We start from the raw sequence: 24,882 nt of genomic DNA on the forward strand, positions 1-24,882 counted from the left end.
AATTTATTTGTATCCCGCCCCTCTGAGAACAATCAGGGTGGCTAACAAGTTAAAAATACAAAACATATCAAATCCCTAGTACCCTCCCCCCGTCTTTCTCCCAAAAAGGGACCCAAGGCGGCTCACAATATAAAAACACATTCAAACAACATTTTAAAAACAATTAAAATAGCCTAATTAAACAATAAAAAGTTAAAAAAAATAAATGTACAAAATTTTAAACATACAAAGGTTAAAAATAATTTAAATCATCACCATCACTGCAATAAAAACATGTCCAGATTCCAAGGCTCATCTTTCAAGGCTTTAAGGATATTAACAGTAAGATACCCCTTTCTCTAGCCTGGCTTCCTCCATTCTACCTTGGTACAAAAGACCATTGTCAACTCTTCACAGCACCCACAAAGGCTCTGCATAACAAACTATGTCATACAGTTGGTGGGAGGGTCAAGGAGAAACATTCATTCTTGCAGGCAAGCTCATGAAGTATGGCCTAGACAGTACTACTGTGAGATAGTTGTGAGTTTGTTGACATACCAAACCCAGAGAATGCTCATCAGTACATGTGAAAAAGATTGAGGAGTCTTAGTAGATCACAAGGTGAACATGAGTCAACAGTCTGATCAGGCAGCTAAAAAAGACAATGTGATTCTAGGCTGCATCAATAGGAGTAAAGTGTCTGGATCGAGAGAGGTAATGGTGCCACTCAATGCTGCTTTGGTCAGACCTCAGCTGGAATACTGTGCCCAAGCCTTATGAGGAACAACTTAGGGAGTCATGTACAGATATTTTTAAATGTGTGGAAGCATGTCATGTAAAAGACGGAACAAACAACACAAGTCAGTGGATTCAAAATCAAAGGAGGGATTCCACATAAACATTAAGAATTACATTTTTTTTAAAAAAAAATAAGAGCTCTTTGACAGTGGAATAGATCATCTCAGAGGGCAGTGGGCTCTCAATCTCTGACAATCTTTAAATAGAGGTTAGATGTGTATGCTTCAAGAATGTGTATTACTGCATGGCATTTCCAGACTAGATGGCTCCTGTTGTGCTTTCTGACTGAAATTCAATGATGCAGTGATATTTGATTTCTAACTTCTGGAAACAGACAATCCTGTTTCCAGTTGTTATAAATAAAATATGAAAATATTCTATTATATTTTAGATGATGGAATCTCATCTGTATATTATGGGATGGGAAAAGTGTAGCCCTAAATCTATATGCAGCCCCCAAGTGTGTGTTTTACAGCTCCCATCCATTCAAACTGTCCAGATAGTCCTTTTTTGTGACCCCATCAAAGTGAATTGCCTTCATTAAAAATCTCAAAGAGTGGCTATTCACTATCTAAATAACATCAAAATAACTATTTTCGGGTATTTCTGGGCACTTGCATTTTTTTGTTTCCATTCTTTGGCATGTTTGGCAATGCATGTAACTGCTAAATGACCAGTGGATCAGAAAACTGGCCTCCTGATCTATCAGTTACCCACTGTGGTGCAACAATACAGAACTGCCTTTCTTCTTTACCTATCTTACAATCCCAGTCACTGTCAAATAATTTAGTACTGTGGTCAGTATTATACAAATAGCCTAAAATTTTGTCACCTATGTATTTTATTTGGTGAGAAGAATTTATTCCAGAGAAATTCTGAGCCTTCTCAGGGTCACAGTTTTTTCCAAGACACACAGAAGATCTAGGTTTTCTCCACAGTAGATAGCAAGCCAAGGTGGAAATGTGGGTTCTACACATATTCTGCTCAATCCTATAAAAAATTGTCAAGCTTGCTCAGAACTATCAATTCTTAATGGGAATTGGCATGCCCGCCTCTGTGTGTGGCAAACAAGGTTTTTCCCCCCTGAATCTTATCTCCTCTAGTTATGAAGAAGAGAATGAGAGAATTCTTATGTGAGAGGAAGGCAGTTTCAATGATCCAGAAAGGGTTCTAGATGAGACCAAATTGGTCCCTTTTTCCAGGCAGGAGAGGCAATGTATTTTTTGGTTATGCCAGATGGCATAGGGTTTGAACTGAAAACCTTGAAAATAAACCACATACATGTTTCTCTACTCCATTGTTACTGTTACTAGAAGGATGGGGGAACTACTAATAACTTCAGCTAGTACATTCACACACTGCTGATTTAGGAATGCTGTGCAAATTAGACATTCAATGGCACAGACTGAAAGAAAGCTGCCTTAACAACATCCTTCTTTTGGTGCAAGCAATCTGTCCTGAAGCAGACCACCAGATACTGTGCTACCAGACTCCTAGCCTTCAGCCTGTCTGCTTGTCTTGCTGGATAATCCAAGATTCTTGTCTATCCTTGTTTGGGTGCCAGATAGTACAGAATTTATGTTTTGCTTTAAGTCACCATTGTAGCAGCTGGAGGAAGTCACAATAAACTTTTGTGATCAAGAATATGCCAACTTCCTGACATAATTACAGAATGCTTTTCATGTTATGCATACAAGCTATCCGCAGTGACAACCATACAACAAGCTTTTTTGTTATATTGGACAGCTCCCACCATGCAAAGCATGGTGGGAGCTGTTCATAAAGCTGCATGAGTATGGGCATCCTGATGAGGGAACCTACTGTGAGCAGGCAGCTGCAGATACAGAGGGGCTATGATGGTTGTCAGATTAATTAGTAGGGGCTGGGCATCGCTGGCATGTAAGATTATAACAGGCTGTCATTAGAATCTTGTGATCTGCTAAAGACAGGTTTCACCAACAAGCAAAGAGCATCAATGCACTGGGGGTGAAATGGTCTCAAGACTCTGTTTTTGTTTTGTTTTGTTTTGTTTCTGATAGGAAAAACAGCCCATGAATTATGAGTAATGGTTATTAAGCTACTGTTGGATATGCCTCTTCTAATTCTTTGGCAGCATCTCCATGAAGGTCTAAAGAACAGAAATGACCCATGAGCATTATACTCACATTAAAAAGTTGCTGCCAGTCGCTCTAGGGTAGCCTGAACTAGAATTAAAAATTCCCAGCAGCAAACAACTACATTGGAAAGCTTGAATGAGCTAATGCTTAAGGATAAGGGCACATTATTCCATAGCAACCAACTTTAGATTCAGCAGGGCATAAAATGGCAATGCTTCAAAGGAACTGTGTCACTGTATACCAGCTAGAGATCCAATTGTGACAGTATTTTCTTCCCACATTCTATAATTTCACAGGCATTAAGGAAATAGGATTGATTGCCTCTTATAGCCACCACGACAATCCAGAGAATGGCCAAATTTGCAACAGTCTTTCTAAAACATCCCAGTTCAATATATAGTGTTACTACATGCACACATATACTTACCTAAGTTGTTTTCAGTGTCTTGTAACTGAGCCTACCCATATATTTTCCAAGATTATACTTCCCTGTGTTAATATGAGGCTGGAAACTAGTAAGTTTTTGAAGGGAGGCAGAGTCATGGGCCAAAAGGCCAAACTGGCAGCAAATAAGTGTGTAGGATTGGGTGAAGGTTTTACTGTGAATCACAGTAACATGGATCAATGCTATTTCACAGTCAATTGCCTCCGACATCAGAAACAGCACAGCGATGGCATGCAAAGACATTACACAGGTGAAGCATGGATAGAAAGATGGTGAAGGAAGATAGAAAAATGGCTGGAGACAACTAATGTCTCAAAGTCTTTGAACTAAAACCTTATGACAGCCATTTACAATCACTGATGTAGGCATAACCTAGAAAGGGGAATGTCACTCTCAAATTTTCAGAGAGAGATTTTAGAAGCTTAATTTTCTGTACTCATTTTGGAGGCACTAAATGGGGGGAAACTACAGAACAGCAGTGAGGTTAGTTTCTTTATTTAATCCCACATTTACTGTTTGCATAATAATATCTCCATCTTAATGCTTAGAATGATATGATTGTATTACACAAATTAAGTTTCCTTTAAGTCTCATTTTAGCAGGAATTTCTGTTTGTCAGTGAGTGGAACCAAATTGTTCTTCCAACTTCAGCTATATTTTACACAGCTGAAAACAACCCTATGTGCTGCCATATTGTACGAGCCAATTATAATGCAATTGCAGCTACAAATATTGTATTAGGATGAACTACTTGAACTACTCACCCTGCACTTCTTTTTTAATAATTGTTTTTATTTGTTTTATAACAACAATACAAAACAAGCAATACATAAATAACAAATAGCCTTGGAGGTCTATATGTAAACTTGCATAACAACAGCTATCTTTTGTGGAGTAATAGCATTAATAAAGTCTCTCCACAGCACAGTATGCTTAAATTGTATGTATACATAGTTAAATAGAAACATTTCCAAGCACACCTTGTTAACATATTAATGCAAGTCACATATGAAACTGACACAATGCTAGCATTGTGATTGCATTTTGGCCTTTAATTTAAGCACACAGATTCCCTTATTTACTAGTTTATTTACTTAAAACATTGGTATGCCATCCTTCATTCATTTGAATCCACAGCAGTGAACAGGAAATGTATCATAACACATTAACATTAAAATAGAAATGAAAAATGAGGCAGTAGCTAGAAATATACAGCAGGCATTTCTCAAATTGGAATGCCAAAAAATTTAAATGTTCTAAGCTGGCAAAAAATATATAAAAATAATGGAAATGTAATTCAGGCACCAACATTATCTCCTTAGAGAGAGCATTCCTTAACTGGGGGAACCATCAGCACAAAGTCTGTTCCTTATGTTGTTGTGTAGCATAATTTTCATAAACAAGGCACTTGGAGAAAAGATTCAGGGAAAGATCAAAGGCAATCTGTTATGGGAAGAAGTATTCCTTCAGATACTTGGGACTTGAACCATTTAAAAGCTAATAGACCCTTCTTTTAATGCTGGCATAATGTGAACAAGTCTGGTTGTACCCACTACAATTCTGGCAACCATATTTTTCAGTAGCTGAAGCTTCCAATACTGAAGCTTCGAAAGCAGCACCATGTGCAACACAATAATTCACACTATCTAATCAGGAAACAAGGCTGAGTAAAAGAATATTGCATTGTGAGACAAAGAAAAAGATGGCCCCATCCCCATTCCATATTTAATAATTGAATGGGATGGATGTTGAATGTCTTTTCAACACTGGCAAGGGTACTGTATTCTGTATTGCAGTTAAAGGTAATGAGCTATGTTAGAAGGTGATTCTAACATATCTATTATATTATACATACGTAACAGTATATGCAGTTATATTGAATAAAGTTGTTTTTATGCAGTTTTATACCATTCTTTTTAATCACCCTGTACTACCATACCTTCTACACCGATCCCATGCTGTTCAACAATTCCCCAGTTCTGTTTGAAGACACATGTGTTACATAAAAGCAAATACATTCCTCTCAAAGTGGCAACCCACTCCTCACTTGGAGTCACTCCCACCAAGGTAACCTACAGGCATTGATCCAACTCATGCACTATCAGAGACACTAGACATAAGCTCACAACCTCAACAATCACCACAGACGCCAACAGCAGATGATGCAAGCCAGCTTGAAATCATCATATTTAAGCATGGACAACCCAAGCTCTTAAAAATTGAGCTGAACTTCTGACAGCCTCCATACTACAAAATCTGTCATAGCAGCATCTGGTGAATCATCAGCTAAATTTCTAAAATGTCTGAGGTCAAGTTCTAACTTTATTTATTTATTTCATTTGTATGCCACCTTTCTCTCAGGAGGGACCAAAGGTGGGTCACAGATAAAAACATTTTAAAAATCTCAATGAAATTCAAAACAATTAAAATAATCTACACACAATATAAAACCACATAAAAATAAACAAAAGTTAAAAGCATAACTAAAACCCACCTGCTCCATAAAAACCACCCTGATATGAATTATATATCAAATGCCTGCTTAAGTAAAAATGTCTTGGCTTGCTGATGATAAGCAAGCAGGAAGGGGGCCAGCCTCACATCCCACTGAAGGGCATTCCAGAGGGTGGGAACAGCCACAAAGAAGGCTCTCTCGTGTGTCCTCACCAAGCAAGCCTGCGATCTTATAACAGGTAATATCTATAAAGTATTACTACAAAGCATTTTCAAAACAATTTATCTCTCAGTTCCAGAGGGCAAATTACCCCAAAAGCACTCCTTTTGTGCACTCTGTTTAATTTGTGAGGATGTGAAACAACTGGAACACTCTATAGAGTCAAGCATCTAGAGTCATGCATTGGGACCTATCATCCAGAAGAGTAAGAAAAGTAAGAAAAAACTATTCAAAATGAGAGGAATTCTTTACCTGTAGCAACAAGAAGTCCAGGAACTGTTTCTTTGCTTGAGATGCTGCCTGATGTATAAGGGTTTTCAGAGATTTGAAGGTGCAAATGCAAGGAACAGAAGGGCTAAAAGGGATTGAGAAGTAATGGAAATACAAGGTGATACATGAATACTGTATTGATAAAATAATCTCCCCTCTTGGCATCATGGTTCACATTTTCTTCTGTTTCTAGACAGCATGAAATGAGTTGATAAACTAGACCAATCAGCCTGAACAGACAGGTCAAAATGAAGCTGTTTCTGGTCACTTTGGAGGTATGCTGTTTAAATGACACATGCATCATAAGAGGCCAGAAGTTGTGCCAAAGCTGTGCTCCAGTCCTTAGGAGCATCATTTAAACAACATACCTCCAAAGTGACCCGAAGCAGCTTTATTTTGGCCTGTCTGTTCATGCCCCAATGTTACCACCACCACCTTACCATCAATACCAAATTATTCCCCAGCTTTCCTACAACTGTGGAATCCTCTGGAAACTAGATAAACTCAGAGTCTGAGCAGTTTTCAGAACCAGTGCAAGAGTTGTCAACTGGGATAACAGATACAGTTACATATCTAGGGCTTGCAAAATTCCACACAGTACAGTTTCATCCAGTTCCTGTAATTATTGTTGTTATTCTGTTATTTACATGCATATTGATGCTTTTAGATATCTTTATAGTCACGCTGCAACTTCTAAAATTAAAATCTTATAAATATGCAATCCATAATATTGCCCACAAACTATCTATCTATAGAGCATTTCAAATTTTAGGATAATTATATAGCCAGCATTTCCATTTCCATAATGATTCCTTGTGACCTGAAAAGTCTGTGGCACAAGATGATAAGTTATTACTTGTCAGAAAAAAAGAAGGAGAAATAACTGATGCAAATTAAGGGACTAACTATGCTCCTATGGAGACAACTTATGGATTTCAATTGAACTGCTCTTTCTTTAGAGGATGGAATCCTAAAGGGTCTATCAATTACAGCTTGGAAAATTGTCATCACTGACCAGCAGGCAATGTATGGGGTCTCCTCGCAGATCAGAATCAGGAGCCTGCAGCAAGCGCCAGTCTCTTCCTTTGTTGTAGGTGATGAAAGTCTTAATTTGGTCCTCCACTTTCTTGTTAGCCAGGAATATGCCTTTGATCCCTGCTACCTAGGAAAAATGATGAGAGATGAAAAACCACATCGGGCAACTAGGCAAGCACAAGGCACAGTCAATAGTGCAAACACTCAGTTAAGTAAGCTGAAGATTGCCAGCTGCTAATAAAAAGACAGAAGTTGTTTAAAGCAAAACCATTAACACAGTAGGAACCAAGTGACTCTTCTCTCTTTTCTTTCTTTTATAACCCCACGTCATTTTTGACTCATCATGTTGCATAAATCTAGTGGCACCAAAAGGATTCAAAATGCTAGGGGAAAAATGGTCTTCTGTGATAGTAGTTTAAAATGAACACAGTCCATTACTAGTTTAAGGGACTGTGACTTGTTTGTCTGCCCATGTTGGCCTCTATGATATCAATCCCATATGATGAGAAAGTCCAATCACAAATGCCTGAGCAGTAACATGAAAGCTTTCAACTCATTCAGAAAATCACATGTACAAATTACTTATAATGAGTTAGTGCAGGGACTTCCAGTTAAAATGGTAGGGTAAAAGCTGCAAACCACAGAAACTGGTGGCAAGTGGCACCCTTTGGGGTGAAATTGGCCAAGCAAGACCAAGGAGTAAGTGGCCAGAAAGGTCCCCCCAATAAAGGGAACTCAGATGGGCCCACAGGTTCTTATTTCTGGGCCAAGCTCCTGATTGGAATTTCTTCTCTTTTTTTTTCCTTTTTAAAAAACCTCAGATAAAACATAAGATTTTACAAATAAAGATATTTGTAATGCCAGTTTTGCTTTTTGCACAACTTTTGCACATAGGTCTGATAACATCTGGGGACATCCCGGATCTCGGATCCTGAATTGAATGCGGAAGAAGTAAACTGGCTTATTTCTTCATCTGATAAACTCCTTAGATATGGTAGATCTATGGATTTGTGCAAGGGCAGTACAATATTGGCATTGTTATTTTCTACCCCTTTTCTATTATGATCAACATGAAATTTATCTGTTTGACAGCAGCAACACACTTGTCTGACATTTTCATTGTACTACCTATGAGAAATGAGAATCAAGATCTCTATCCTGGGCTGTCACTATCATCTTAAAACCCATCAGGATATATGTTGCAATTTCATGCTACTTCACATTTGCTTATATTGATTCTCATTTGTCATTTTACTGCCTGTTCCTCCAGTTTGAACAAATCTTTTTGGTGATCTTTGCAATTAATTTTCATTCTCAATATCTTAAACAATTTAGTATCATCAGTGAATATGGTCATCTCATTATTTACACATTGTATTTATTTATGAAAAATTAAAATGATTTGACACAAATACAAATCCTTCAAGGACCTTATTTTATTCACATTATTTTATTCACATCCATCCATTGTGAGAACTTACTATTTCTTCCTTTTTACTACTTCCTGGATTTGTAAAAACTAGTGATTTGTAACAGCACTGATCTCTTGCTCCCATAACTACTAATCTTTCTCTGGAGCTTTATTAAAAATCTTGTGGAAATACAACTAGACAATGTCTATTAGATCATTCTTGCCCCTGTGTCTGTTGACACTCAAAAAATTCTGTAAGTTTCAAAAGGCAGAACTTGCTTCTGCAGAAAGCATGTTAAGAATTTTTTTAAAATCGGAGCTTGTCCTTCAATATGCTTGGTAATTATTTCCTTAATAACATCAGTTCCAAGGGCCTAAATACCCTAAAGTCACCAAATCATATCTATTGTAGGAAGCTAACCAGTATCAGCCCTGGTTAGTACTCGAATAGGAGACCACCAATGAATACCAGGTGCTGTAGGCTATATTTCAGAGGAAGGAACTGGCAAAACCATTCCTGAGTATTCCTTGCATTAAAAAAAAATATAAAATTCCTGGGATCACCATAAGCCAACAGATTACTTGAAGGCACATCAATTCCACAATTTTACTGGGAATGGATATTAAGCTAAGTGGCCTACAGTGTCTTAGATCCCCCATTTCCTTTTAAAGCATTACAAAAAGTCATCTTCACTTATTCTAAGGGATCATCTACACTGTAAAAATACAGTTGGATGGCTTGCCCTCTGTATCAGTAGGCTAGCCATCCATGAACTGGAGCATCTACAGATGTCCCTCCCCATTATCATCAGTGGCAGCAAGTGCACACAGCCCTGCCAACATGGACACATTGGCATCCATTGACAATAATGGGCAACATTATTGCTCATTAATAATCTAGTTTGACACCACTTTAGACCATAGCTCAGGTCTATGGACTCCTGGGATTTGTAGTTTATTGTAGCATCAGAACTCTGACAGAGAAGGCTAAATAGCTTACAAAACTATAAATCCCTGCATTCCATAGTATTGAGCTATGGCAATCCAGACAGTGTCAAACTGCATTATTTCTGCAGTCTAGATGTATCCTTTATCACCTACCTTAACTTTAAAGGAATGAACCTTCTTACTACATAGCCATGATTTCTGTCCAAAAGGCAGATAGTCATACATGTGTCACTCAGTATAATACACTAGGTAGCTGTCACCCCCTAAGAGGCTTTTGATCTTCATAGCTATATATTTTTGATCATATCACACTTTTCAATTGTTAGCTAGATTGTCTGGAGTATTCCACTATCTGCTAGTAGAAAAAGGTTGCATGCTCCATCACCCTTTCTCTGTTGCTAAAGTTATGTAAGTGCTCAACTTGTATGGGTATTTACACTTCACTTAATGTTTTAACTCTGCATTTGGGGTAGTTTGTCATTGGGCCCTTTTTGCATTCCGGTGAACATACATGTTCCCAAGTGTGTGGTATTGTAACTTCCTGCAATCTTACACAGGATATAAGAAAAAATCCAGGAACTAATTCAGAGAAGCCTTCTTGTGATATGAGATGGCTTAAAACTTACTAGAGCCTAGTTTTTGCTGCTGAAATACTTAACACATAAAGTGAAAGGCCATGTCAGTCCCTGCTTTTAGGATTCTTTTTCCTAAAGTCTGCACTAGCTTGATTCGTTGCACTGCACAGAAATATAATTTATACCATAATCACCTTGCTGAATTACTTATCAACTGCCTCTTCTTACTGGCAGAAAAAATGGGAAAGCATCTCAGAAAAAGGTAGAGGAAAAAATGAGTCTAATTTCAAATACAGAGAGTGTTTCTTACAAAGGCATCTGACACTGCCCAAGCAAAGACAGAGACCTATTTTTGAAATCCACAGGGGAAGTGAGCACAAAATATCCTATCAAAAAACAAATTGCTTCTTAAGAACGCAGTAAGAGGACTTTAATCTCATCACCAGAGGAATTCCTCTTTGGCAGCAGAATTCCTCAAACTATTGCTTTTGCCTTTTTCGGCATAATAGCAACTTAACATGCCACATTCAGGTTTTCTTTATTCATAGACATTACTGACTTATGCTTCAGCTGTAATTCCAAACTGTGTTCCCTGTTTAGAAAGGAGGTGGGGTGTAAAAGTATTGACCCGAAATATTGGAAAGCTAGATTAGGCTACAATGCGCACATACACACACACGCTCACAATTTTCTCTAATTCAACAATTAATGAAAAAAATTCTTTTAAAACATAATATAGTCCATTGGGTTGTTCTCAATACTGCATCAATACAAAAACTTTACTAAGGATTCTGTATAGTGTAGCATGGGGGGGGGGAGGGGTGACACCATGAGTTACTGAGTTACTGCACCAGGTGACACCAGCCCTAGTGATGCCACTTGCTCCTAGACCACTGAGGAGCCAAACTTTCAAATATTCTCTCTCTCTCTCTCTCTCTCTGCGTGCACACATATACTAAATATACTTCTATTCACTTGCATAAACTGTTTGCCTATTGAAAATTAGCAGGACATCTGTCCTACTCACCTTCTGCCCATTCCTGTATTTATTAAAATGCAACAAGCCCTTTAATTATCTGGCAACCCAACTAGCCAGCAATATTTACCCTTTCAAAGGTCACCTCATGGTGACTTTGGATGCATACCTCATAAAGATCAATAATGACATTCCCCTCTAGTCCTCGGTTGCTCTTGACATTCTCTAAGGCTAAGGTGAAGTAGACTCCTCGAGTATCAGAGATGTAGAGGTTGTATGTGTCATTCTGGTTCCATTCCTGAACTGCAGCAAACACCTGATTCTCATCTGTGCTGATAATATGCATGTCCTGTTAAGGAAGATAAAAGGCTTATTACTCTAAGTCTTTATATTTCTTTGCCCTTTGGGACACAAAGCAATTACCATGACTTATGCCACAGCAGGGGAAGGACCATGAGTTATGAGTGATTTTAAACAATTTTCCATTAGCCCAAGCTAATAAATTACCATATTCAGGCTTTCCTTATTTGTATGTGTTTTTAATTTTAAAATGGCTGCAGGGTGGATTATAGGGAAGGACAAAGGATATCCCAGAGTCCTTGAAGGAGTTTTATCCTATCTCATTTTTTATTTATACGTTTGCACATTTTATTATTCCTCCAAGATTCAACACCCCAAAGCCTAAAGGGATTGTTCTGTATCCAGAAGATAAAGAAAATATAACTGTCAAGCTGAGAACACAGAATTTTCAATAAGGAAAACTCAGCCCCAACAATAGGAAAGAGGTAGAAGCTTCCATATGTCCCATTCCTACATTCAAAATAGCCACTGAATGAAACAAGTAGCACTCATTCCAGAGCAATATCTGTCTTTCTGGTCTTGGACCTATTTGGATCTTAGAAAATTAGAGCAATGTATCCATCAAACTTACGTTCTAGCACTAGCAGGTTCACCTTCATCATCATGGTAGCTTGTGGTTCAGAGCTTGCTACTGATACTAGTACAGTTGGCCATCCATATCCACAGATTCTTTATCCATGGATTCAACAATCCATGGCTTGATATATACATATACATATATATTCCCAAAAGCAAACCTTGATTTTGCCATTTTATATAAGGGACACCATTTTACTACACCATTGTATTTAATGGGACAAGAGCATCCATGGATTTTGTTTTATCCACAGTGGCTCCTAAAACCAAACTCCAGTGGATACCAAGGGCTGACTGTATCTGGTAAAATCCAAATCAGCATATTGGCGGGAGAACACTATCACCTCCATCATTTCAGGAAAGAAGCCGGCTGCCTGCTTGCTTGTTGCTCTCCACCTCCTATGATGGACTACTCCTGCTCCAGATATCTGCACTCCCTGCATGCCCCAGGTACTCAGCCTGTCATCTTTGCAAGGGGGTAAAAGCTGAATGTCTGCTGCAGCATAACCTGCCTGCTGGCAAATAACCTGCCTACCAGCAAGAGAAACTATACTACACAGAGTGCAGGGAAGGGGCAGCAGCCCAGAGAACAGCCATTACAACACTGATGGGCAGAGAAAAATAGAGTGTAGGGAGACAGTCCTATTCTCATGGCAGAAGGAACAGCCAGAGGGTGTTAGTTACATCCAAGCTTCACTTTAAATAGTTTGGCAACAGGCTTTCTGGCCTGAAAATACTGTTGCTCAACACCATGATTCTGGATAAGCATGCGGACATGGCTCTTATTATGAAGACCTGGCTGGATAAAGCTGAGGGGAGAGTGTTAAATCTCTCCCAGCTTTGTCTACCTGAATTCCCTGTACGGTAGTAGGGGAGGACTGGCGGGGAGGGAGGCAGAGTGGCAGTGGTCTATGAGGTGGCCTCCCATCTTCAGGGGTTGCTAGATGAGATGGATTATCTTGATTCATTTTTATCTGCTTTCAGGCCTGGTTATGGGATGTAGACAGTTGGTCACCTTGGGGAATTACCTACTCAAGGAACTGGACAGGGGGAGTGTGTCCCTGTTAGTTCTACTACACCTTTCAGCAGCTTTTGATAACATCAGCCATGGCATCTTTCTGGGCCAACCCTCTGGATTGGTGGTGCTATTATGCAGTAGTTCCTGTCTTTCTTTGATGGGTAAACTCAGAAGGTGGTGCTGGGGGAACTCCTGTTCAATGCCCTGGCCATTGGCCTATCCCTCAGCATTCTGTTTTGTCCCTGATGCTATTTAACATCTACATGAAACTACTGGGAGAGATCATTCAGAGCTTTGGGGTGCAGTGTCACCAATATGCTGATGACACTCAACTCTACTCTCCTTTCCATCTGATTGTGAGAAAGCTGTATCAGTACTGAACTAATGCAGGTTGTCACTAATGGACTGGATGAAAGTAAACAAACTGAAATTTAATCCAGACAAAACAGAGGTGATCCTGGTCAGCCAGAAGGCAGATGAGGAATAGGGATTCAGCCTGTGCTGGAGGTGGTTACAGTCCATCTGAAATCTCAGACACACAGCTTGAGTGTTCTCCTGGACTCAACTCCAACCCTGGATGCTCAGGTTTCTACAGTGAATAGGAGTGCATTTGCACAGCTAAAACTAGTGCACTAGGTGTGCCATTCCTTGAAATGTCAGCTCTGGCTATGGTGACACATGTGTTGATTACATCCTGTTTGGATTACTGTCATTTGGACTGTGACCTTGGAGGCTAGTGTTTGATTCCCTGCTTGGTCATAAAAGCAGGGAATTGAAAGGGTGCCCTTGGGCACGTCACACGCTCTTAGCCTCAGGAAAGGTAATGGCAAACGTCCTCTGAACAACAAATCTGTGATAAGATCGCCTTAGGATCACCATATGTCAGGAACAATGTGAAAACATGGGTTTCCATGGCCAAGCCAAGATTCGAATGCTGGTCTCTCAGTGTCCTAGTCCAATGCCCAAACCATTACAATACACTGGCCCTTGAAATTATGTGGTTTAATACTGCTTCTGAAACAGAGGGGATATTTTCACAATATGTAATCTCATGAATTACATGTTTTGCAGACATGGGGCAAGTATATGGAGGAACAGAAACATAATAAACAAAGGTATGTTTAAATGAAGGCACAGAGATATAAGAAACAAATCAAATACCCTCTTTTTTAAACCAAAGTCTTTCTAGCTATCAAGACTACTTGCAAAAGGCACTTTACCTTGGGTAGTGAGTACTTGGGCAATTTTATCTGTGTAAAGGGTTCCCTTTTGTAGGACACATAGTAATTTGCTCTTCCACCATCAGTTACCTATACAAATACCAAAGAAAGATGCAGTGAATGTATGTTTAATCACATAACATTCTATTACTTTCTGGAAAATCTAAAAGAATAATTGATGATCCTGTTTGAAAGAAGTCAACCAAACCTAAATGAAACCCTGCAGGCTTGATGCAGTTGAAGTATAATTTACAAACCCATTATTCAGAGTTTTATCTCAGTTTCTATTATTTGTTGAATACATAATCACATACTACAATTTTTATGTGATTTTCCCCCCACTGATTTTCAGGAAAAAGGCTGAAGCTAGTTAGGTTCATTTGTACCAAAGCTAAGTGGCTTTGGTATGCTTTTCACCAAACAACCCCCTTTCTTTGAGGCCTTTCTAGACAGATTGCTGTATAATTTGCTCTAACAATTTCCTGAGCATCCAAGCCAGCCTAACCTGAGGAACTATAGTCTCATTAGTCTGACCTCAACACATGGAAAATTGCTAGAACAAATTGTTAGGCAATCAATTTATAACCTTGGAAATTGTTAGCTGCCAGCATGGATTTCTTAAGAACAAGACCAATCCAATCTAAACCAATCTAATCTCTCCTTTTGAGAAAAGCTGGTTTAATGGACAAAGAAAATATAGTCATCATAACCCTACTCTACTTCTGACACAGCATTATATGACACTCTCAGAATAAACCAGAGGAATACTGTCAAAGGTCAATTTAAAAGGGAAAATGTCAGTGCAAAAATCAATGAAAAACGTTCCATGAGGGGACACTTTCTAGGCAACAACTTCTCTTATTGCTTAATAGTAACAAATGTGATTGCATCTTTTCTGCTTGAGTGAATGAAAACACCAATAGGATGAGACCTACTATAGGGCTTGAAACATACAATTATATGAATGTACATCAATTTCCATTCTGATACACTGATGTTCAAATGAGACATTCCATTTTAACTTTTTAATGTCTATGGAGATTATCAGAGGGGGGGGGGGGGGGGTAATGACAGGAGAAGGAAGAGAGTGAAGCATCATATTCCCATCCTTACTGTGTGATTATGCAAAGATTATCAGACATATGGCACTTATCCCATGATTATCCCATCAATGAAAAGGAATTGCCCCATAACTTCAGTATTAACAAGTTATCCGTTATTAAGAAGTGGAGGTAAATGTCAGGACAATTCCTCTTCACTGATGGGATAATAACAGGATAATCATGACATTGTCTGATAATCTTTGCACAATCACATGATAAGGTTGGGAGCATCATGCCTCGCTCCTGTCCTTCTCCTGTCATTATCCTTGTCTGATAATCCATGTTTTATTCAAACATGCATAATTCTTTTCCAGAAAGTTCAGTTCAAAACCATTTACAATAACACAAATACCAATAAAAACCAATAATACAGCAAATGAACTCAACAGCAATATGTAAGCAACAAAGCAGAGTCACAAATCATGTTGTAACTATGCCAGTGTAGGCAAAGCCATCAGTGGAGAGCCTGGGAAGGAAGGAAAAAATAAGTTGGTTGAAGTGAGATTATTTCTTCTTTTTTTGCCACTTTGTGTGATCCTAGAAAAAGCACAACCATTTAGCATAGTGCACTGTTAGGATTTGGGCCCACCAATGCAGAAATTGTGGCTTTTAAATAGTGGCTAAATCTTCATTTTACCCAACTAAATGTTTGTAAATTAAATTTGCCAATGCAGAAATGGAAAACAGAAACAAAAAGCCAGTAGATTATTGTTCTCTTTGCTATTCTGAAAAACCATAACTATTTTCATTCTGTATGTCAAGTAGAAGATTTATAAATATGTAAATTATTAATTGTAAAATATGAAAAAAGAAGCTGACAAATAGCAAATTGAAAATTAATGAAGAAACTGTCACCCCAAGAAAATGTTGCTGCACAATGACTTTATGGAATACAAAACAGAAAACAATTTTCAGTTGAAGTTTTAAATACAAAACATTTCTCAGCCTTCAAATTTTCTTTGCATGTTCATTTGTGTTCTTCTTAGAAGCTCCAAGAAGCATTAACTATTTATTGGTCAAGATAAAAGTGCAAGAGCTTTTTGGTAAGGATTAAAATGCAATACATCAAGTATGTGTTTCCTTTAAAATGTATTTTTAGAGTTTTGCAGTCCTGTTTTGCAAAGCTTTTGGCCCATGAAAAAGACACAATGAACCAAGGCAGGTTTTCTTTCCTTTGTATTTATTTTATGTATTTATTCATATACCAGTACTTTATTTATTTTATTTATTTATATGTTCATATACTTTATTTACAAAAAAACAGTGTTCCAATAAAGATCACAATCACAGCATGGTTATTTCTACCATATATGTGAAACATTTATATCCTACCTTATAGCACTTGGTCAGTTGCTTTTAAAATGTTTAAAATGTTCCAATGTCTCTTTCCTTTTCCCACCTTGCCCTTTGTCTCTTGGGCCTGTTACAGACTGGCAAAATAAAGCTGCTTTGGGTCTCTTTGGAGGTATGCTATTTAAATGATGCATGGGTCCTAAGAGTCCGGAGGTCGCGCCAAAGCCACACTCCATTCCTAAGCACTGGAGTGCAGCTTTGGTGCAGCTTCCGGACTCTTAGGACCCATGCATCATTTAAACAGCATACCTCCAAAGAGACCCAAAGCAGCTTTATTTTGGCCTGTCTGTAACAGGCCTTGGTTAACTTGTGTATATTTTATGTGATTTTATATTATATTTTATATTGTGTTTATTTTATGTGATTTTATATACAGATGTTTTAATTGTTTGAATTCTATATCAATTTTAATCATTTTATCTATGAGCCACCTTGGGTCCCTCAAGGGAGAAAGGCAGGATATAAATGAAATAAATATAATAATTAATAATAATAATAATAATAATAATAATAATAATAATAATCTTCAGTTGTTGAAAACAGAGGGGCTATCCGCACAGACCAGAAGGCCCACATTCCCCTCAGTCATGGGTTGTCCTGTATGGATGATGCAGGCTGTTACTCTGAGACCAAGATCAGGACCAGATTTTGCAGACTTGATATAGATCCAGTGGATTTGTCCTGATTCTGGGGCAAACAGGCCTTAATGCAGGTCTAAATGACCTGTCATTTACCACTGAGTTTCCTGGATACTCTGCATCAACCCCCAGCAGAACAGATAGTCCTGTCCACTTGGAGACTGATCGGTTTGGGACCAGGGCCAGGATAGCATAGCCTGTCCGCTCAGGGTCTGAGCTCAAAGTGCAGAAATAATCTGCGATAGAGGTGAGGAGAGGAGAGGTGGAATGTTTCCATTTCCTGTAGACACAGGAAAAAGGAAACTGCTGCAGCTTCTTGTAGCTTACATATTCTTTCTCATTAAAAACTTTTGCCATATTGACCACACTTTGATGTTGCTTGGCCACAAACATCACTTGTGAAAAGTACGGGTATGTCAAAATGCTCATTGTTAATAATAAAACATGTATCTGTCTCGCTATGAGGTAGGCATTTGATGGACAGGTAGGTATATATATGGAAAATATACAATAAAACATTAAACTATCATTAATTAAAACAGAGGAAGAAGATTCACTCAATTTGCCTTCCCTGCAAAGTTCAGCTGTAGTCCATCAGATGTTTCTTCCTGAATATACACTTCATAAATTTACCCAGAACTTCTCTCACCTGAAATTCATTAGCAAGATGCAAATGTTAAAAACTGGTTTAAGAAATTTAATTAGCTTTATGGATACTGCTCTGAGTTACAGTTAGTAGTGCTAATGAATGATCAAGCACAGCTGGGGGAAGATGAGGGATGAATGTACACCATGCAAAATACCTGACTTTGATATGTGTCCAGACCTCAGCGCTGGCTCAAACTGTGTTGCCTCTTTATCTTGCAGTTAGTTAAACCACACTGCCCTCTCTGCTCCCAACAAGAAGAAAACCCATCTGTGAGATGAGATTCAAATCGCTAGACGCAGGAGAGGCCTTTCGGGTTCGTCTTTAGATAAAAATTACTTTCCTGAGTGAGCCTTGTGAGGAGGAAGGAGTCAGTTTGCCATGTCTCCTAATTTAATTGAAGAGGCAAGGAACACTGCTCTCCAGCAAATAAATGATGCTCCCAGCAATGACTGGGGATATTGCCTCCCCTTGAGAGAAACTAGAATACCCTATTTTCTTTATTACTCTTCCCTCTATTATTTTTAAAGACTGGGTATGAGAGGAACTGATAGGTTAGGGGGAAGTTACTTGACTAATGAAGAATTTCATTCTTTTAACATTTCCCACCAAGGATTTTCAAGGCATGCTAGAAAAATATCTTTTCGAAAATAGGTCAGATTGCTCCTTGGTGCTTAAGCTGATACCACTGCAAACTTCTCATTTTGCTGGGATTTTTTATTTAGGAGAAAATTTATGGTCTTAATTTTAGCCTTAAGCATCAGGAGTTCATAACCCGACCAAGGCAACGTGCACAGGACACTCTTTCACCATACAGCCATGTTCCAAATATAAACATGGCCTTCTTTGAATTCTGCTTCTTTGAATTCTGCTGTTGGTTGGTCTTAGGTAGGTAAAGCGAATGGGCAATGTGATTATAAAGTCTGTAAACTAGCTCATGGCTGATGTGTCATACTCAGGGTCTGCAATATTTTCTTCACATCTTGATAATTCTAGACTAATAGAATTTTATAACTTTCACCTTTTTTTGATAGGAATGTTTGCTTTTACAAAAATATTCAGTGTAAAATCATGAGCATAGAAAAATCGATTGCTTAGTATTTGCGATGTCAGCTATACAGGATTGAGACAATATAATACCTGGAATTTTCTTTATTATATAAAACATATACTGGTTTTTAAGACTTCCAATAAAGCACAGAAAACTATTTTCAGATACTTTTTCTTTGTTACTTGCTTTGAAATGTCAACATGTTATTTCCTAGAGATTCTACAACAACCCTAGCAATCATGCCATCTCAAGATGCTGGCATGTTTTCTAGAGAATCTGTCATTCAAAGATGACACTAAGAATAAGCATATGCACTGAGATTTTGTATCTGCTCCACTCTGAACACAGGTCTGCCTTTGAAAATGGAAGGGGAAATTTGTGTTCTTAGAGCAGGAGAATATTTTCAAAATACTTTTTTACTCTGAAAGTAAGCCTTTATCATTAATTCTCCAGAGTTTCATTCTTAGCTAAGTGAGGTTGGAATCATTTTCTCTGAAGTTGTTAAGAGTACATAAAGACTAATTGTACAACTGATGCACAAACATTCTCTGTAACAAGGGGTGCTTTCTGCTATCATCAGAAACTAGTATTATCCTTCCCATTTAGACACAGTAGCTGTCCACATGCAGACTATTCCTTTATTAATATATGTCCGGGTGGGCAGATAATATAGTATATAGGTGAGGGCCCTGCAGTGAGGTCTCTATAAGATCTGAGAGTTCTGACCCTCATGCCCCCTACCCACACACATTACAAAAAATTAGAGATTAAACTTTTTTGGATGTTAATGGTTATTATGTAAAATGTTCAGCCTACTAAAAAGCTGCAATAGTTTCTTCTTTTTCAAATTAAAAGTGACCAGAAGGGAATAAATATTTTGCTACATTTTCACACATTTCTGGCTTCCATTCAGTTCCATGCACAAAATCTTACACATTGATACAGTTAAACTTAGGACAATACTGTACTACAATGTTATAATGCCATTATTCCACTTTTACTGCTATGGCTGCCTCCTGTGGAATCCCAGGATTTGCAGTTTAGGGAGAGAAATTTAGAATTCTCAGCCAGAGAGCTCTTAGGCCTCACTAAACTACAAATCCCAGAATGCCACAGCAGGCAACCATAACAGTAAAAATGAAATAATAGCACTATAACAGTGTGGTGCGGTATTGTCTTTAATTGCTTGGATTTACCAAGAGGGCATGTTTGTGAGAGTGTCAAGATGAGCCACTGCACCATTATGACCCACAGTGTTCTGAAAGTTAGTGGACATTGAGAGCTATAGACAATTAGGCTCAGGATGACAACTACTCCATCATGGCTTCAAATGGTTCAAGTCAAATGTCTTCTGGCTCTCATTTTATAGCTGGCTTGTGTTTCTGAATTCAGATTTTTCAATGCCTCTTACATTGTTGATAGAACATTCAAATCATTATAAGGAGGAGTGGAAGTATTATCAACGAGATCAAGAAATTGATAAGCTCAGCCATGTACTCATTTGGTAGTAGCTCCTGTCAGGGAATGAAAGGAAACCTTCAGCTGGTAAGACCAATTTGGTACTTACTTCTGCAGGGACCTGGCCTTTCCATGATTTACACCTAGAGTAATAAAACTCATAAGCAATTATCAAACCTTCATTACCATTCCTGAAGTTCTTTAGTCAGGAATGAAGTTCAGGAGGAGTCTCTTTTAATTTATTTTGATGAACTTTCCCTATAAGCAAATGTGCGTACACTGAACCCCAGAGATTTTTACAGCTTTTTTCCCACTGACACCACCTTTTATTTCAAATTTGATTAATGTCATGCAATTATTTTGCCTGCACTCATCCATCATGCTTAGTCCAGAATTAGATAGGTTTTTCTCTTTCTCCTCCTCCTTTGCTTAATGATAGGCTTGCTAATCTGTGAGGGTTTTTGGCTTTCCATTTTATGAGTCTAATTGGAAAGCTGTCCCATTGAAAGGATTCCCTTGGATAAATGTGTTTGTCATGAAACACGTCTGTCTTTTCTGATCTCAATCATGACTTCCTTCTTCCAAATCTGGTCCCACCTTCTTACATTATTTCATATTTAAATTCAATTTGCTGAGTTTTTTTATAATAATGTTTATTGATTAAAAAGACATACAGCACAAAACATACAACATAAACAAATGCACACAAACCCATTCAAACCCAAATCTATAAATTTTGTATATACATTAGTATCTAAAAAAAGGACATAAATGTTAAAATCAATAACAAAAATTTGCTGAGTTGTTTTAAAACTGGTCCTTCGATAAGAAATGCACAAATCTCTCTAACAAGATAATCTAGTGCAATGTCCCTTTCTCATTTAAATATATTCCAATAATATTTTTAAGCACTGCATGCATTCTGGACAAGATGCCCCGACACTAAACAGGCCATTAACTAAGAATCCAGCATATGAAAAACAACAAAATCGAGTCTGGCCAATTTACAACATCTCTACTGTGAGGCAATGCAGAGGAACACAAGCTGTATTTTGTATTCTCCCCGATACTCACTGGAGTAGACTATATAGCTTTTGTTGACAAATTGAAGAGATCTTAGGGTCAGGTAGGAGAAACTTAGGGCTCAAACAGACCTGACCCTAAAATCTCTTCAATCTGTCTACAAAAGCACAATACAAGGTGTTGGTAATTACCTATAAAGCCCTACATGGCTTGGGCCCCGAGTTACTTGAAGGACCGCATCTCCCCATATAATCTGCCCCGCACTCTCAGAACAACTGGGAAGAACTTGCTCAAAGTCCCTACTTCGAGATATGTTACTACTTCTCAGAGGGCCTTTTCAGTAACGGCTCCCAAGCATTGGAATAGTCTTCCCGAGGAGCTTCGTCTCATTACCTCCCTTGAACTGTTTAAAAAGAGACTTAAAACCTTTCTCTTTAACCAAGCATTCCCCCATGTTCACTGAAGTTATGTTTGATCCCCTTTTCTCCCTCTCACTTACATACACCTATGAATTGGATTTTAATTGTATATTGTAATTAATGTAATGTGGTTTTAACTTTATGTTGTTTTAATAATTTTACTATGTACACCGCTTTGATCACTGCGGAAAAGCGGTATAGAAATAAATTTTATTATTATTATTATTATTATTTATTATATAGTCTACTCCAATGAGAATCAGGGAGACTACAGAATCTAATAGTGTCAAATAAACAGCAATAGCAATAGCAAGTACATTTCCATACCACTTATCAGTATATCCCCAAAATACAGGACCACAGAGATAAAGGAAACAGCCACTGTAGCATTTCTGTATATATATAGTACATATTCCAGATGACCTTGGAAAGGCATAATAATTTATATGTCTTGGGACAGGACACAGGGACATATGATGCAATCTCTCCAGACAGTTGCTCAATCTACATGTGTTCTGATGTATAATTTCTGTTACATTCAAATTAGGTATTGTAGGTCCAAGTCTTCATTTAAACCTACAGGCACTAAGGAATTCAGTCTTAGAATCTATTTTATCTCTTTTTTCTTTAAAATATGTTCTTTATTATTACAGTGGTCCCTTCTTTTACATGGGGGATCCGTTCTTGAACACCCCCCCCCCCCCATGTAAAAGAAATTGTTTGTCTGCTTGAGCCACATTAGAAGTAATAGGGCTCATGCTCATGGCAGCGTAGTGGTGGCACACACGTGCCATTGTTCCTTCTGGCACATGGTGCCATTTCTTCTGGCACTGCTTTCAGCATATGCTGAAAGCAGCATATAATGCACCCGCATATGATGCGGGCACACTATATAAATTCTTTCTATAACCCCAATTGGAAATCAGCTGTAGAATGTTGCATTTCTACAATATGAACGACTAAGGGAGCTCTGACTCTTCTATTTTTTAGATTAGAGAAGTGTTCCCCTATTGTGTTTTATCGGTCTTGTGGTCTGCTCCACATAAAGTTTCTTAAATGCACACTGAATAGCATAGATCACAAAACCGGTATTGCATGTGCTAAAGTGGCATAGTTGATATCATTGTTGGTCACTGAAATTTACAAATTCTGTCATTTTAGTTGTGTGGTTGCAGTATGTGCAATGACCACGTGGATGGTGTCCTACTGGTTTAGATAGGCCATCACAGTATTCTCATCAGTTTGTTTCAAGGTTTTACAATCCTCATGCATTACTAAGTCCCTGACGTTTTTGGTCCTTTTAAATGAAATCATTGGTTTTTGTTCACATCCTGGAATGTTTTCTAACAGGTTCCAGTGTTTGTATGTAGCCTTCTGCATATTCTTGGTGATATGATTAAATGGCAGAGTGCAGTGTACATGATTAGTTTGTAGTCTACATTGTTGTTTTTTAACAGTTCTAGTCTTGGTTTGTCAGCTGCTTTGGCCAACCCTTTGGTAATCACATGTTGTGGATAGCTCCTGTCTCTTAGTTGCTTGGACAGTAAAGCTTGGACTTCCACCTTAAAGTCCTCATCATGAGAACAATTACTTTTCAGTTGAAGGAAATGACCATATGGGAAATTGTACCTCATGGTTGTTGGATGATTGATATCAAAGCTAAGAAATGTGTTGGCATCTGTTGGTTTTTTATATAGTGTGGTATCTGCCATGTTTTTTATCCTCAGATCTGAAAAGTGGATCTCTGTCTTAAAGGTAAAAGTAAAGGTAGTCCCTTGACATGATTGTCTAATTGTAACTGACTGTAGGGGGCAGTGCTCATCTCCGTTTCTAAGCCAAAGAGCCAGAGTTGTCCAAGGACTACTCTGGTGGTCATGCGACCAGCATGACTCCACCAAACACTGTTACCCTTCCCACTGAGAAGTGGTACCTACTTATCTACTTGCATTTGCATACTTTCAAACTGCTAGGTTGGCAGAGGCTTAGTGACAGGAGCTCACATCATCATGCAGCACTCGGGCTTCAAACTGTCAACCTGCCAATCTTGCATTCAACTGAGTCAGCATTTTAACCACCTGAGCCACTGCATCTGTCTTACTGTGATTGAAATCAAATTTAATTTGATTTCAATCACAGTCTGTTAATGTTATTAATTGATGTGTGGAACTGTTTTAGGTGTATATTATCATCTCTCCAGATATAAAATATATCATCTAAATATCTAGTCCAAAATATGAGTTTCTCCTTGTATGTGCTGTTTCGGTATCATAGTTTGATTAGTGTTGTCCTGTCTTTTTAAATATTATATTTTTTAGTGTATTTGTATTTGTTTTCAGCCTAGTGAGGCCAAAACACATTGGGCTTTTTAAATACTGAATGAACAGTTGACCACCTTAGAGCATGTGGAGCTTTTCTCCTCTTTGTTTGCTGATTACCAATAGTAATCTGATAGTGTGCCATTCTTCCAGGAGATATAGCTCCCAAAAAGTAATATTCCCAAGGCCTGGCTAACATCACAGTAAATGACTATAACATTTATATGACAGAAGCAAGCTCTCTCTGATAGTATTGTGCCTTTTCTTCTTGTTAGCCACAACAACTCCATTTAGGACAGGCTGTGATAGTAAAATATAGACAACAACTGCATTTTACACAGTTTGAAAACTTGTTGGTAGGGCTGGCATTGTCGAGCATAGGTCCACACTTCACTAATCCCTGAATTCTCCTGGCCCTAGAGCTGCTTCTTCTGGTTTTTGATGACTGTGCACCTGCCTTCTCTGTAAGGAGCA

General features: G+C 38.2%; 1 protein-coding gene across 1 annotated transcript in view; it reads right to left on the reverse strand.

Annotated features, from left to right (window-relative positions):
• SORCS3 (sortilin related VPS10 domain containing receptor 3) overlaps window positions 1–24,882 on the reverse strand; it is a 652,615-nt gene that overhangs the window by 143,411 nt on the left and 484,322 nt on the right. The window contains exons 8-11 of the mRNA XM_042460847.1: window positions 14,403–14,492; window positions 11,398–11,577; window positions 7,299–7,445; window positions 6,266–6,368 (exon numbers count right to left, since the gene is read on the reverse strand). Coding sequence (XP_042316781.1) covers window positions 6,266–6,368; window positions 7,299–7,445; window positions 11,398–11,577; window positions 14,403–14,492 — 520 coding nt within the window. The remainder of the gene's footprint in view (window positions 1–6,265; window positions 6,369–7,298; window positions 7,446–11,397; window positions 11,578–14,402; window positions 14,493–24,882) is intronic.

This window comes from Sceloporus undulatus, chromosome 3 (assembly GCF_019175285.1).
Source record: "Sceloporus undulatus isolate JIND9_A2432 ecotype Alabama chromosome 3, SceUnd_v1.1, whole genome shotgun sequence".
In the NCBI taxonomy this organism is placed as follows: Eukaryota; Metazoa; Chordata; class Lepidosauria; order Squamata; family Phrynosomatidae; genus Sceloporus; species Sceloporus undulatus.